The 17,127-nt window shown below is 31.5% G+C and overlaps 1 protein-coding gene across 1 annotated transcript; it reads left to right on the plus strand.

Moving 5' to 3' along the window:
- Positions 1-1,250: 1,250 nt before the first annotated feature.
- LOC107024612 (iron-sulfur cluster assembly scaffold protein IscU-like) lies at positions 1,251-4,715 on the plus strand. The gene is made up of 3 exons (XM_015225599.2): positions 1,251-1,630; positions 2,195-2,249; positions 4,399-4,715. The coding sequence occupies exons 1-3, from the start codon at positions 1,330-1,332 to the stop codon at positions 4,535-4,537; spliced, it is 495 nt and encodes a 164-aa protein (XP_015081085.1). The 5' UTR covers positions 1,251-1,329; the 3' UTR covers positions 4,538-4,715.
- The last annotated feature ends 12,412 nt before the right edge of the window (positions 4,716-17,127 follow it).

Genomic DNA, 17,127 nt, shown 5'->3' on the forward strand with positions numbered 1-17,127 from the left:
CTAGGATTAGGGGCGACAATTTCAGCTCATATATGTGAAATTGGTCTATTTTACCCAAATCATATTTGACCAAATCATTACTTATCCATATTTTATATGGGTGGGTTGTGATCCAATTCATTTTAACTCAATTCATATTTAATCCATCCAAATCCAATCTAATCCAACCATTTGCCACTCCTATCTAGGATTACATATATAAGAGAATGACGAGTGAGATGAGAGGTAGATATATGTATATCCATTTGAATATAATATATTTAGAATAAATTATAGGGCAACTTTCACATATAGCAAACAAAAAATTTATATTTGTATGCTATAACAAAGTTTGCATAATTGCGCTCCATAGCAAACATATAACTGTATAATTCGCTATACATATACAACTGTATAATTCACTGGCCTAAATTGTATAATTCGTTGGCCTCGCTATACATATACAATTGTATGATTAGCTGACCTAAATTGTATAATTCGCTGGTCTATTTCGTTGCAATTGTATAATTCACTGGCCTATTTTATTGCAATTATATAATGCGCAATTGTATAATTCGGTGACCTATTTCGCTGCAATATGTGTAAAAAATTTGCTTTGCATACAATTGAATAGAAGTAAAATGTATGTATATTGTATAGTTATAAGTGTATAGGAAGAAAATATATGTTTTTCTCTCGCTTTATACAAAAACAGAAACACAATTTATACACTTCTGTTATATAATGAGAGAGAAAAAATTGTATTTCACTGCAATTGTATAATTCGCAAGTGTATAATTCGTTGGTCTTTTTCGCTGCAATATTTGTATAAAATTTGCATTTATATATAATTGAATCGAAGTAAAATGTTTGTAAATTGTATAATTTAGTGTATAGCACGAATATATATGTTTTTTCATGTGTATATACAATTTTCTCTCGTTTTATATAAAACAGAAACAAAATTTATGCACTTCTGTTGTATAAAGCAAGAGAGGCGAGCAGAGGGAGAGTGACGACTAGCAAACTTTGACAAACGTTTGCTATGGGGCACAATTAAATCAAACAATAGTTACTCTATTTATTTTAGGTTATTAGTTTGCTATTATATACAATAATTCCTAAATTGTACCTAATTTTGATTTTATTATTATGGGTTACATATACGTGGACGTACAAAAATTTGATAAAAATATGTAATATTATAAATTAAAGTGTATTTAAGTAATTAAATCGTAAATCAATGAGATATGCAAATTTAAATAGGTCATTGTATATACAACCACATGCATCGACGTAATTTCTTGAAAGCAAATTCCGAATTCAATCAAATTAGGGCAAATCAGAAAGATGTTGAGGTACGTCGGAAATCGAATTCCGGGGTTAGGGCAACGACCGTCGTCGTCGGTGGTGGCGCAAGGGATTTTCCGGCGGCTATATCATGAAAGAGTGGTGGACCATTACAATAATCCTCGTAATGTTGGGTCCTTTGATAAGAACGATCCCACAGTCGGTACGGGTCTCGTCGGAGCTCCGGCTTGTGGTGATGTAATGAAGCTTCAAATCAAAGTCGATGAGAAGACCGGGAAAATTACGGATGCTTGTTTCAAGACCTTTGGTTGTGGCTCTGCTATTGCTTCTTCCTCACTCGGTACGCTTTTTCAATTCCGAAATCTTTGTTGATCTCTGTGTTTTCCGGGAATTTTTAGTACCAAGTGAAAGAGATAATTGTAATAATCACCCTTTTGCGAGTTTTCCAAGTGAACTAAGAGGTGTTTCCGTTTGCTATCTGAATTGTAACCAAGTATTTATCGAAATTAGCTCGAATTTAATGTGGATGAAATTTTGTCGAGGTGTGTTTTGATACATAGTTGGTCCTAGTTCAGGTAGGAGAATGTGTTGGGAGACGACCTCCCCGCCGTGGTAGTATGAACTTTCCCTTTCCATGATACATAGAATGCGCAATGGGGGTAGTACGAGGTGACTGATAGCATTACATTAGAAGAACAGAAAGAGCACAAACACCTGATAGTTAAAGTATGAAATTTGCAAAATAGTGATACATTAAGTGTGTTTTTGATCATTATCTCTAATTGAATTGAAAAAGAGGAATCTATTTACCCTTTTTCACATTATGTACTGTTTTACTGAGCATATGATGCTCTATTAAGATGGGGGTTGGTGATTGAGTTCAATTTTTTTTTCTAATTTTCAGCAACGGAATGGGTGAAAGGGAGAACAATGGAGGAAGCATTGTCCATTAAGAACACGTAAGTCCTTTGAACTTTCTTTTCCGTTGTCATTTTTGTGTCTGTTTTAATGGTACATAGTGTGGTTTGAGATTGTCCCTTTCCAGTTTTCTTTTCCTGCCTGTAGTGACCTTAAGTAGTTGAACAAAGCTGATTCTCTTAGTTATATGTCTCGAATTTTGAGTTTCATTTCAAAGAAACCATTTTTATCATTCCTGCTTCGTCAAGTGTGTACTCAGTGACTCCTAAATTGTGTCAGATTTCAGTTCCAAAAATACTGTTATGCAAATTAGCATTTTAACCAAAGTAGTCGGTTAGCTTAATTCCCCCTTTTTTGGGTGAGGGGTGGTAGTATTAGCTGGCATGCATGTTTATCGATAAACGGGCATGCTTGTTGACCAACCCACTCGATACATGTTATCTCTTATTAATACAGGTGTACCCAAGTAATTCTGGTCCCCGAGATTTTAACAAATGAAAAATTTACTTTGTGTCATCTTTGTTGAGATTTGAAACTTATGTCCCTAGGATGTTACTTCAGCTCTTTGGGTGCACTGTTTGCATCATCCTCCTAACATGCGCTGAAAAGATTAAGGTTGAAAACTGCTTGGAGATAAGAGGTTTTCCTTTATCCTTGTTTGTGTCGATTCAGCAAAATTGAAGGTGTAACTTATTTTAGAGTGAGGTTACAACACTAGATATCTCATCCCCACCTGTAATGGGTCAATTAGAAGGTGGTCCCTTAAAATAGGATTAATTGAATTGAGCTTAAGAATTCTTTACTTTTTATGAACTTGTTGAAACCTCGGAAGAAAAGCTTTTTGAAACTTAGCCGAAAAATACTTACTCAAAAAAAGAAAAAGAAGAAAGAAAACTTAGCCGAAGAACAAAAACAGAATGCAACAAGTCCTTTGGTTTAAATTTTAAAGGGCAATGTAGACAACACGGGGTGTGTAGTAGGCACTACATGGGTTTGAGTCCTGAATGTGTACCAAGTCTGGTATTTAAGTAGAAAACAGTAGAGGACTAGGCCTATTATAGACCGAGTTTTAAAACTAAAACTACTCATTTCTTAATATAGTTTAGAGTGAACTTACTTCGAGGAACTGGATATGTGCAACTTTTTTTTGAGAGATAGCAAGTGTATCATTAGTTTAGCACCAAGAAGCAATCATAACTATTTACGGGATACCAAAAGAACTTCCCTTCTAACTCGAGGCTTGGCCAACTTACATCAGGAAAAGAAGTGAGGATTGACTAACTGGCCCCATTGCTTGTTAGACTATCTGTATGATGCATTTATTTGTAAAAGCATTTTCCTAATGCATGTATATTTGCAGTTTAAAGCATTTTACAAATTCCCTCTTTGTCCTCGGTTTTGACTCAGTTGTAAAAGGGATTATTTATGACAGAATTGATGCTCATATGAAGGACCTGGTGAATCTTAAGTTTAGTACACGGAGGTTATCAAGTCCAGTCCTGCTATGTTTAAATTTGATCTATTTCCATTTTGCTTGATAACTTCACTTGAATCTAATGAACAATAGGCGTGCTAAATCATGTGGCTATTCTTGTGTTAATGCGTTTGTCATTTTACTGAAAGCATATATATTCATTATTAGAAGACTGGATTTCCTGTGCCAAAACTGTCTTTACCTATACTTTGAAGAAAACTGATCCATCTTGAAATCGATTGCTTTTCGAGGATCCCCATGAAAGCGTGTTCTTTCGTTAGGATAGACTACCTCATGGCATAGTTCAACTTCAACTTTTGCAACATTATTAACTCCCAAACAACCGATACACCACCCATTAGTCTTATTTCTAAATACCTGTCCCTTACTGTTTTTCTTTGATCCAACTTATTTTTTTCCTTATCATCTGTGGATAGAGATGATCAGATAGTCTAAGAAAACAAATCTGTTCTTTATCTTCAAATTACTGTATTGTTTGATTGTATCCTTTTTCAAGAATGCTTTGTCATGCTTCTTGCTAGATTCTTTACTTCCGCTATTTCTTTTTCCTTGAGCCCGATCAAGGGTTTATCAGACACAACCTCTCTACCTCCCAAAATAGGGGTACGGTCTGCTTACACTCTACCCTCTCTAAAGTCTACTCGTGCGACTACACTAGGTATTGTTGTTGTCGTTGATATTTAAGTTTACTGCAGGGAGATAGCAAAACATCTGTTCCTTCCACCTCAAAAGATTCACTGCAGTATGCTAGCTGAGGATGCAATTAGGGCTGCTAAGAAGGATTACGAGGCAAAGAAGGCAAAATTTAATGAGAATGCAGAAAAATCTGTTTGATATACGACATTTGTGCAATTATATTTTTCTTTATTATGACTATACAAGGGGTTTTATAAACTCCGTTTTGTGAACTTGGTTGCAGATCGAGAAAACTAAAATAGACCATCAACTCTCAAGTTTTAAACTTCACAAGTGAAAATTTATAATATAATCTATGGATTTGTTACTCCAAATAGTTGCTATTTTTTCCAATTTATGATATAAGTTAATGTAGAAACTTGTTATTTTATTCTGTGAATAGTGATTAACAATCCTGAAAATGTTGGATCCGGCTCCTCTCCATTTCTCTTCTCTCCATTTTCCCTAAGTTTTTGTTTGGATTAATGACACGTGTCATAGGTTAAAATAAATGGTTAAGATTTAATTTTTCAAAGTTAACCTCTAACCATGATTTAGTTAATAAATACATTAAATATCAAGTATTAAAATTATTATAATCTCACAATCCTAGCAACATATTATCTTGTCCATAAATATAGAAAAAAAAGTTTTCTTCCTTTTTTTTTAATCGTAGGATCTTTTTTTTTCCGTTCATATAATATTTTTATTGCAATCTTTTGTTAAAAGCATATTGATCCGTGATTAATAAATTACCTAGCGATATTCGAACCATTTTAACAAGCTAATTTCAATTTCATAATAGGATTACAAATATGGTGATACCAAGACATACGGTAGTTAATTATAGTTTCTATACTTCTATTTAGTTAATTAGATAAAAAGATTATTTAAAAGAAAATTTTAAAAAATCTTACAATTTAAAAGAAAATTTTAAAAAATCTTACGTATAAAAGAAATTTAGGAAGAGAATATTTTTTCCCTATTTTTATGGATAAGATAATATGTTGCTAAGATAGTTATATTATAATAATTTTTAATACTTAATATAATGTATTTATCAATTAAATCATGGTTAGAAATTTACTTTAAAAATTAAATTTTAATCATTTATTTTAACCTATGTCATGTGTCACTAATCCAAATAGAAACTTGAAAAAAAATGGAGAGAACAGAAATAAAGAGGAGTCGAATCCGAAAATGTTATCACATATTGAATATGGTGTGGCTTATATAAACTCAAAATTACTTATATCGTAAAAAACTAATCAATTAGATATAAAATAAAATAATCTCACATTTATTTAGTATATGTTAGTGTTTTCCTTAGTACATCATCAATGATTTAATTTTCCTTTGGTATTATATTTTTGTCAATTTTGTTATTTTGTCATGTGATTAATAATTTCAAAATTGTTAGTACACAGTGCCTATAAATTACTAATGTTAAAATAAAATTCAACGAAATACATATCTTAAATTATTAGGTTCATATGAACTTAATTCTTAGAGTATAAATTTTTATCACCGAACGTATTTTCCACATTAAAAATATTTCCAAAAATGAAGCTATTACATCATCACTGATGAAACAAAATGGCATACATTTCAAAATGTTTTATTTTATTCAATGATTATTAAATTTGTTTTGAAAATTAATGTATGCATCGTTGAACAATATACATTACTATTCACCTTTTTAATTTTCAACATTTTTTCACTTGAACTTTTTTCCCCACTTAATTAATTAAAAACTGGACACATGCATGTTAGCTAATTGAAAATTTTTAAAAATGAGGGGTTTAATTGTTACTTATAGCTATTTTCTTTCATTGCCATTAACTAACACTATATATATGTGTGTATAAATTATTTCTTAACCAAAAAAAATGTTCAAAAATTAACATAAATTATAATCTTGAAAAGAAATGAGTATTAATGTGAATTTCCGAATTAAAAATGGAAAATAGGAAAAGAAGGAGCCTTAATAAAAAAAAATATTTAACTTGTAAAAATAGAATAAAAATTCAATTAGGACATTAAAAAAATAATTACATGTATACTATTCTGAAAAAATAAGTACATATTATTTATTTAACTGAAGATTTGATCGATATAGGAAAAAAAATTTGATTGTAGGTTTTGACATAATTTTTGTTGCATATGGTGTCTCTTATTATTTTGTTGGTTTTAGTATAAATTTGATGATTTATAATTTAAGTTTGACTTCTTGTAAAAATTAATTGTAGCTTTGGTTAAAACTTATTAGAACTTGTTATTTGCACACACATAACTTTGTACTTACATTTTACTACTTTGGTCTTAGCTTAGTACTCTATTTTATCTCTCTAATAATGACGACTCTAGGTATAACAAATGAAAAAGCTAATCAATTCGATTAAATATTTCAAATTACGCAATAATAAATTACATCAATTGGGAGCAAACTTAGGTTGATCTATAACATTTCAAATAGAAACAAGTCTTTTAAGAAATATTTTGACAAATTTTCTCATGTATCAATATTTTTTTGGTCCACACGTGAGTATTGCTATTCACATTGGGACTCGAGTTTCGATTAAATTTGAATTTGCGTATTGCAGGAATAATATTTCTAATGAGATTCTTTTCATTTCTAAGAGCTTGAAATCGAAAGATTTGATTAAAAATGAAGAGATTTAACCATCTCATCGCAATGTATGTTAGGTAAAGTAAGATATTGGTCATTAACTACCTTTTTACCCCTTTTAATGTATAGTGCATTTTGAATAGTAATGTTCTTTTTCAATTTTCTTTTTACATATCTCAAATATTTTTGGCCTTAAAGGAGTTATTATAATGGTAATTCACTAAAAATTTTTATTGCGTTACTAAACTATTTCATTGAGGTCAAGAGGTTATAGAACCTTTATTATTAAATATAATAAATATCAATAAAATTTCAATATCTATGATACAGTGATAAAGTCGAAATTTTTGTTTAATTAAAAAGTTTAAAGTATGAAAAAATAAACATAAAAAGAAGTTAAAGCAGTTTAACATCTAATATATACGCATAAAAATAATTTAATCATATATATATTATTGGTGCATGTATGATAATATTTTATTAGTGCATGTATGATAACATTTCACAGTTATTACATAAAAAAAAAGAAATCAATCAGATATCTTTTGCATCATTTTTCAACATGAAATTGAATAAAAAAAAACTTATAAGTTTCGAGAAATTAAAGCAATAGATCGAAATCATACAGAAAAGATTAGAATGATCCGATCAGAGAAAAAAAAAGCAATAGAAGATAAGGTTTTACATGAAAAATTACGAGCATGTCAAGATAGCCAGGATAACTTGCCTACGACCAAATGACAAATATTGTCAATATTATTATTTTAAACTATATATCAAATGAAGTAGGCAAGTCATCCTTGGCTACTAAACAATACTCTCAACTTCATGTAAAACCCCTCTTCAATTAATGTTATCTAACTTGTACAAATATGTGATGCAATTAGTTTGTCTATCAATCTCTCTATTTATAGCTTCAAGAAGGGGGAAAAAGTGAAAAAAAATAAAATTAGCCTTGTATGATCTTAATTATTTTTTTTATTATTATTTTTGCTTTTTTGTTCTTTCCAATTGATCTCAACTCATATTTTGGAATATATTCTTTATGATTTTGGATTGAAACTGAGTGAATACTGTTCTCCAAATTAAAGGATCAATTATTATTTTATATATTTTTGCAAACTCAATTGTCAACCTTATAGAAAAGAAGAATTATTTTGTTGACATGGAAAATAAATGAACTTTTTATTTTTGTTGGTGAATGATTTTCCATCTTATAATTCACTCCCTCAATTTTTTCTTTCTTATGTGTCCTTTCACATTGCATGGAGTCATACCTTTCTAATATCTACTATTAACTCAGCTTTATATTTTCTTTTCCATTGTCATCTTATGGTAGAGGGACCTTTATATATCAATTATTAAAATAAATACGAATGACAAAAGTTCTATATTGGTGGCTTGACAATTCTCCTCTCTTTGAGCTAGTTTTTGGAGTGTAAGTTTGACCTAAGACCTAATTTGACATGATACCAGAGCAGGGGTGTGATTTTCACCCAATGTGGGGCCTCCATTGGTGGCTTGACAATCAAAATTGCTAATGCATCAGATGCTAAGCACTGAGCGTCATGAGGTGTCATTTTTCACCCAATGTGGGGCCTCCAAAAATAAAAAAAATGCACACACACCAGATGCTAAGCAATGAGGTGAGGTGGGGTGTTAATGAGATGATTGGACTCCTAAAATGCTTGAGCAATCCTCCTCCATTTGAACTAGCTTTTGGACCGTGAATTAGGCATAAGACATAAGTTAACATAAAGCTGAGGGGAGCATCAGCTCGGGAATTCCATTTGTATGAGATCAAGTCTATAAGGTTCAATAGTTATCGAATGGAGGTGAACTTACGGAAAAATAAGCCGCTCCTTATTTGTTATAGACATAATACATAAACATGACCCTTAACTTGGCTTCAACGGATAACTATGCCGTCCAACTTTGTGTGTGCACAAGTAGACACTTAAACTTACATAAAATTGAATAAGTAGACACAATATGTATCCTACCTGACATAATACACACAGGACGCCACGTAGGATACAAAATTGCAATGTAGGGTGCCGTAAGATGAATGTGTTTATTTGCTCAATACTTGTGCGCACCCAAAATTAAAGGTCATAGTTACAAATTGAAGCCAATCTAAGGGTCATGTTTAAGTATTATGCCTTTGTAATACTACATTTTCTTAAGGTATATTTTACGACTTGATTGACTTTCTTATAACAATGTCGAATACTTGAAATATAATGAATCTATTTTCTTCAATCATTAAACTTAAATTTAAATTACTAAAAATAATAAAAATGTGCTCATGCATGTACTATCAGAAAATTTGGAAAAAGTTGCATATTAATTTATACCATTTTGACTAAAGTTGTATCATCAATATATTTGACTTTTTTTTAGATAAAGCATATTGTTTGGAAGGAATACCCTTTAAACATAAAAATTGGGCATCAAATCCATTTTTTCAGCCCCACAAAATAATCAAGGTCAATCATAATTTATAAAAGGTCGAATTTTGTGTTGTATTGGGAACTACAAAAGAGAAGAAAATACATGCACTAATTTTTAAGTGTCAATGTGCATGCATGTCATACTAATTTAGACTCAGAAAATGTTAGGATCGAATTCACACACACTTGATGAATGAAGAACACAAGAACTTTAAAGAGAAAGATATGAGAGATCTAGAGAGAGAAAGAGAGAAATTAATATTTCGTGGTAATACCCCGCGAGTAAACTTCCACGGCGGTGGGATATATATATTAATAAATCAGAGTGTTTCTTGTTACAGAGAATAAATGGAGAATAAATAATACAGCCTCAAATATTAATCAGGCTCCACAACATAACGAAATATATATATATATATACGTCTCAATTTCAAATAAGTTGAAATCAATCGATAGATAAATGATTTTAATTCTAAAAATAAAAGTGAAAATAAGTTAATACTTGTAATGATATATAACAATATTATAAGTCCTCTAGCAAGATGAAAACTAATTCAAACTAGTATATATCATCTATATGAATCTTTTCCCTTTATTAATCATATGTCCTATTTTATTTATAGCTGAATTTGCATTTTCGAGAGAAAAAATACAGTGATTTCTTTTCATATGTTCTAATTATGGTAAACATAGTTAATTACTTAGCATTCATTGATGTATTATGTGAAATTAATTGAAGTGCGCAAACTGATCTGAACATCAAAGTTATTTTAAAAAAAACTATAGATATTTCCAAGACAATTTCCTTCAAAAATAATTTTTGTTTGATCTTGTCCCCTAAAAGAATTATTAGAGATAAAGTGAGTGTAAATGTTCTTTACAAATGAAGAGAACTTATTCCATTTTGGGAAATTAGACAATGTAGCTAAATAATCAAAGTCAAAGCAATTATTAAAGGATAAATAATAAAAGAAAAGAATTAAGTCAAAGATGCTTATATAGTTCTTTCATAACTAGTACTAATTTATTTGGCTATAAATAGTTGGCTAACTTGCAATATAGCAATCATCTCAATAGAAAAAGAAGAGAAGTCTTACACGAAGAGGAGAGTCATATTGTTTAGTAGCCAAGGATGACTTGCCTACTCCATAGTCTAAAATGTGTTTAATCACATTTTAATTTGGTTTCAGGCAGTCTCCTTGGCTACCTTGACATGCTCTTTTCTTTTATGCAAGATATCTTTTCAAAATAGAAGTTTTAGTCATCGTTAAAATATCAAGACGGGGTACAAAAAAGAAGAGAAGTCTAGCATGATGAGAAGAGTCTTATTTGGTAGCCAAGGATGACTTGCCTGCACCATACTTGAAAAGGTCTTTCATATGTCCTTTCGTTATTGGGGTCAAGCAGGTCATCTTTAGCTAACTTGACAAGCTCTTCTTTTTCATGCAAGGCTTTCTCTTCTTTCGTTTTTAATTTATTAGTCATGTCGTTCTTTTTCATAGATGCAGAGTCAAAATTTAAGAACAATATAGATACTACTGATCCGTGGCTATAAATATGTCAGATTATTTTTATGTGAATATGATAGAGTAGAGTATAGAGTAGGGATTGAACCCAAGGCCCCCCCTCCCCCCGGCCACTCACGTGTCATTCTGCATTTTCTTTTCTACTAGCTAGCTCAGGACTCACTCTATCAGCTGCTTCTTTGCTTATAAAACTCAAAAAAAAGACCTGCATTATTACCATACTTCATATAACTCGGCGTTCATATAAGAAATCAAACACCGGAGATCTGTTGAGATATAATATAATTAAATAACTAAAAGAAATGACCTTTTTCTAATAATTTAAACTTTTAGATAAGTTGATAACACAACTCAAAAATATATTGGAAATTAGACTAAAACAAGTCATCTAGGATTGAAATGATTAAAAATTAGCAACCCTTTGATTAAATAAGATATTATAATAACCTGTAAACAATAACCTCTTTTCTTTACACTTTCTTCAATCAATGGATACACAATATCTTCTCTATCCATTTTTACTCAGAGTATCTTTAGTAACAATAAATTAACATAATAGTTTAATTGTCACTTGAAACATATTTTTTTTGATATTTAATACTCTTTATTTTGTAAATATCCCTAAAGCTTATATATAGCGATACTTCATTCGGTAAATGCTTTATCACTCTTTGTTAATGTGTATATTTACTGCTACTAAAAGTTATTTTCTTGTAGTGCCAGCTGCCAACAGGTCTCCCATTGAGGAAAACAGACAATGCATGCTTTTATCGAGCTCGTATTAAAATCCGATTAAATTCTAAGCAGTCCTATCATTGCACCATTAACTCATGTTGACGACAATGCTTTTATTATTCTTTGGAAAAGTACAAAGGGAATATTTGGTATGACGTAGGGGTGTCGATCGGCCAGTTCATTTTTATTTATTTATTATCGATTCAGTTTATCGTTGTTCAGATTCTAAATACGCTTAATCAATAATCAAATCAATAAGATATATTTTTTTATATTGATTTTTAGCTTATTGATTTTGGTCCTTAACGGTTCGATTTTCGGTTTAACCAATAATAATATACTGATAAAACAAATATATGACATCTCTAGTAAATTGGACATGACAAGACAATAATGTAACTTTATAGATGAGCACAAAGTAGAAACAATAATAACTAATATAAAAAGAACTATACAAGTATTGTTGGGAATTAAACACACAACACACACAAATAATCTAGAGAAAAGAGAAACGGAACACAAACGGGACACACAAGAATTTAACGTGGTTCGGTTTCCCTACTCCACGACTGTAACAGGAGGATTTTTATTTCACTTGTGCTACTACTTGGAATTACAAATACAAGGATCATATTTATAGGAAAACCAAATGGTTAACCTAGGGTTTCAGTAATGGGTCGGGCCGGCTCACAAGCCTCCACAAAGCCCAACAATCTCCCACTTGGAGGCTTGAAGAATTTCAACTGTCATCCACTTAGAACACTTGTATGTCTAGTAATCTTTTTCAACTCTCTCCTGCTACAGCGGCCTTCTCATCAGTCAACTGAAAGGCCCGTTGAAGCTCCCCGAAGCTTCAACACATCAGTCACGGCTGAAACTGCCCTTGACTCGTCCTCGGTCCCTACCGGCTCCCACTTGAGACACGAACTGCCGGATCCTAGAACTCCCTGAGAACAAACACTCTCCATACTCAGCAAGAAATTTTCTGGAGACGTATCAACAGCTGGAATACTGGTTCTCTTGACCCACTGTCTTCTAGGAGCCTTGGCTGAAGCACGGCCGGTGCTCCCACTGCCACAAACGCCTCTGACTGGTCTTCCTGAACCTTTCCTTGCTCGTTCATCCTGAATCTGACCTGTGGCTCTGGGTTTCTTTCTTGCAAAGACAACCTTCTTCTGCCCACGAGATTCTGTGAACCGGACTTTGTTTTTCTTCTGAACTGGGACGGTCACTCCCTCAGACGGTAATCCGACAATATACAACGATCCTCTTTTTGTTCCACGAGCCATGACAAGATTGCCCCTCACGACCTTCCACTGCCCATTTCCGAACTTCACATGATGTCCCTGTTCATCCAACTGCCTAACAGAAATCAAACTTTTCGTCAAGCTTGGAACAACTCTGACATCCTTCAAGGTCCAGAAACCGACTGGCGTCTTCAGCACCATGTCACCCATGCCCGTAACATCAAGAGCTCTATCGTCTGCAAGCCTTACCTTTCCAAAGTCTCCAATAACCAGATTCTGCAATGCTTCACTGCTGTGGGTAGCGTGAAAAGAAGCACCAGAATCCATGACCCAGGAATCCACATTGCTCTCCGCGCAACAGATAAACAAATCCTCGTTGACGCTGTCTTCTGCAATGTTGACTTGTTTGTCTTTCTGGCATTGATTCCTGAAATGCCCCACCTCCTTGCAGTTCCAACATGTTACACCTGAGCCATCCCGAGCCTTTGACTGACTCCTTCTTCGGTTCCTGCTCCCACTACCTCTGTTATTTCCTCTGCCTCTGACGACGTTTAGCATATCACCTGATGATTCTCCAGAACTCCTTCTTCTGACATCCTCGCCAAGAACGAGATCACGAATCTTCTCAAAGGTGAATCCATTAGGTCCCACTGAACTGGCAACTGCTGTAACCGTTCCGGACCAACTGTCAGGCAATGATGATAACAGTAGTAAAGCTTGAACTTCATCATCGAACTTAATGCCAACTGACAAAAGTCTGGCTAAGATCGAATTCAATGAGTTGATGTGCTCGGTAACTGAACTGCCTTCCTTCATCTTTGTGTTCACCAACTCTCTAATCAGAAAAATTTTGTTTGCTGCAGATGGCTTCTCGTACATGTTAGACAAGGCTTCCAAGATGCCTTTCGCTGTCTTCTCCTTAAGAATGTTGAACGCAACATTCTTGGTCAACGAGAGTCGGATAACTGACATAGCTTTCCGATCCAAAACTGCCCACTCTGCATCAGACAATTTTCCTTGCTTGTCACCCAACACTACGTCCAAATCTTTCTGAACCAGCAAATCTTCAATCTGCATCTTCCACCAACTGAAATCTGTACCATCGAACTTCTCAATTCGGAACTTCCCATCTTCTGCCATCTCAAAGGACTTCGGCAATTCCCTTAACGGCGTCTACAGACAGCGGGCGGCGATTTGGACGATGCTCACGATCTGGACGCTCGCGGCTGGATCTGAGGCTCCTCGACGCGGCGGCCACTGGAACGGCGCGACGGACAGCACACGGACGACGGCTGTTCGCACCCTGCGCGGTTCTCCTAGCCGGCTGCTGCTTGAGGTTACCCACACGGTAACGGCGGCTACTCCTCCCTGCACACAGTTCTTCACACAAGAACCCTAGGTGACAATTTCTCACAGTTTGTGTTACAATGTTGTTGAAACCTCGCTCTGATACCAATTGTTGGGAATTAAACACACAACACACACAAATAATCTAGAGAAAAGAGAAACGGAACACAAACGGGACACACAAGAATTTAACGTGGTTCGGTTTCCCTACTCCACGACTGTAACAGGAGGATTTTTATTTCACTTGTGCTACTACTTGGAATTACAAATACAAGGATCATATTTATAGGAAAACCAAATGGTTAACCTAGGGTTTCAGTAATGGGTCGGGCCGGCTCACAAGCCTCCACAAAGCCCAACAAGTATAACACAGAGAGAAATTAAGAGAAACATAGTTCTTATTTTAGGTTTTGACGTTTTGCATAATGTGAAGTTGTGAACAAAAAATTATTGTGATCTAAATGGGAAAGTAACTAGTAAGATATTGAGATTAGTATTTATGTAGATAAAAATAGTTAATTATTACACTCTAATCCAATATTAAAGACCAATACTAAATTGATAATACATTTTTTTTTAAAAAAACCATTAAGAAGTGTTAATGAATAACTCAATAGTAATAAATTAATAACACTTTTTTTATCGATTTATCGATCGGTTGGTTTTTATACACCCCTAAATACGAGAATAATTAATTTCATATTAATTCCATATTTGGTTGGAATAAAACTGTAGAACATATTTCAGAATTATAATGTTATGTTTATCCCATATTAAAAGTAAAATAATAATCTTGTAATAACTTGTTCCTCGATCAAATGTGTATAAATGTGTATTTGATTAAAAAATGGTCAAAAAAGAACGATTGATGAGGAAGGAATGTATCATTGTTATTAGTTGAGAAAATGACATAAATAGTCTTTTAATTATATACTCAATGGATTTAGTTTTTTAATTATTTAAAAATTTATTAATTTTGGTTCCTTAATTATACACAAACTAGTAAACTTAGCCGCGCTATGCGCGGTATCTAAAAATTTTCATTTTTATTTAATTTTTGAATCCAATTAGATCAGTTAAAATTTTTTATCATTTAGCTTTGTAATTTCAACTCAATTCATGGATTAATTTTATCATAAAATAAGAACCTGTACGGTCAAATACCTATATTTTTTTTGGTTGAATAGTACCTATTCTTTTATGTTAGTTATAATATATAATTAAGAATTTATGACTTCATTATCCATTTGAATGAGTCCTCAAAATTAAATATGGTTAACTTTGATGTTTTGTTAAAAATTTAAAGTGAGATTTTTAGTCTTTTAATTTTTTTTAAAAATATCAAAAGAATTAAAATAGTAATAAATTCAAAAACAGACTTAGAAATATGAAAAATTATTCGTAATAGATAAGCTACCTATAATTTGAAGACTTAAAAAAGTACTTCAATATTTATATATTAAAATATAAAGTTCTCTCTATATATTGATTCTTTGGAAGGAAATGGGTGATACATGATTTTAGTTCGGTAAAGTAATTTTTAGTGATATAAATAATTAACATAAAAATAATATATTATTGTTAAAATGCATAATAAAATAAGTAATAAATGAACAATTATAGATGAATGATAAAAGGTTTTATGTTAAGAATAAAAAAAAAAAACTTATATATCTACGAAAAACTTATAATTAAACTCTTGAATTTTTTCTAAATAAAGTAAACATAAAAAAACTTTTCACAAATAATATGAATATTTATAATTATTAACAATAAATAATATTTTCTTATAATTAAAGTGTAGGAGAAAAAGTTAAGTAAATTTTTAGAATCATTATAATGGAGGATGAATGGTTAATAATAAGTATATTTGAAATGATTATATGCATTAGTTTTTTCCTTGAGAAATTTTCTTCTATAATTCTAAGTTTTTTTTTAAAAAAATTTATTTCAACTCTATTTTTTAGTCTCCCTTTTTTTTTAGTCTTTGCNTTTTTTATTTTTTAGTCTTTGCTTATTTAATTCTATTAAGAAAACACAAACAATTAGCATCGTAATTAAGAGAATGAAGTTTGCTCGTCTTTAGTATTTTTACTAATTTATATATATTTTTTTAAAACAGTAACAATTAGCATCAAATCTTAACATAATCAAGTTAGCTTGTCTTAAGCTTTTTATTAATTTAAGCAAAATGTTTAAATGAATTCTCTTAATTAATTTTTTATTATAGTTTTCATGATTCATATTTTATTTAAAATTTAAAAAAATAACATCATAATAATTTTGATTGTCTCCCACCGCTAAGCGTATCTACAAATACATTTTAATGTTTTCAAGAATTGTTTTTGTCTTACTTTTAGTAATGATCTTGCTCTTATAATTTCATGCAAAAAAACAAACCAATTATTCTCTTTTATATATCTTATTTTGTATCATTCTTATTAGAAGTAAAAATAATTATATAAAGAAGTGTTTGATGATTTTGCATTACAAGATTAAAGTAGAGGACAATTAAGCTAAACATAAATATATTTGGTTAGAAATATTTTTTTGATGTGCTTTTAAGATATCACAAATTTAAATATTAAGTAATTTGGGGTTACGAAGGTATAAAGCTAGAAGTTATAGGTATTAATAATAAGTATTAATTAAGTAAGTATAGAGGTTTTGAAAGATGAAGAGGTGTGAGTTTATAATAAAAATTTAATTAAAAATAAATATATAAAAATAAGAGGAAAAAGGTAAAAAAAAATGTGACATATTTTTTTAATAAACAAAAATATGTTTAAGTAAAATCCTCCACCATTTTTAT

This window comes from Solanum pennellii, chromosome 7 (assembly GCF_001406875.1).
Source record: "Solanum pennellii chromosome 7, SPENNV200".
Lineage (NCBI taxonomy): Eukaryota > Viridiplantae > Streptophyta > Magnoliopsida > Solanales > Solanaceae > Solanum > Solanum pennellii.

Coding starts and splice junctions, on each gene's coding strand:
- LOC107024612 (XM_015225599.2), top strand. CDS start 1,330: ATGTTGAGGTACGTCGGAAATCGAATTCCGGGGTTAGGGCAACGACCG. Junction 1,631..2,194: donor TATTGCTTCTTCCTCACTCG/GTACGCTTTTTC, acceptor TCTAATTTTCAG/CAACGGAATGGGTGAAAGGG. Junction 2,250..4,398: donor GCATTGTCCATTAAGAACAC/GTAAGTCCTTTG, acceptor AGTTTACTGCAG/GGAGATAGCAAAACATCTGT.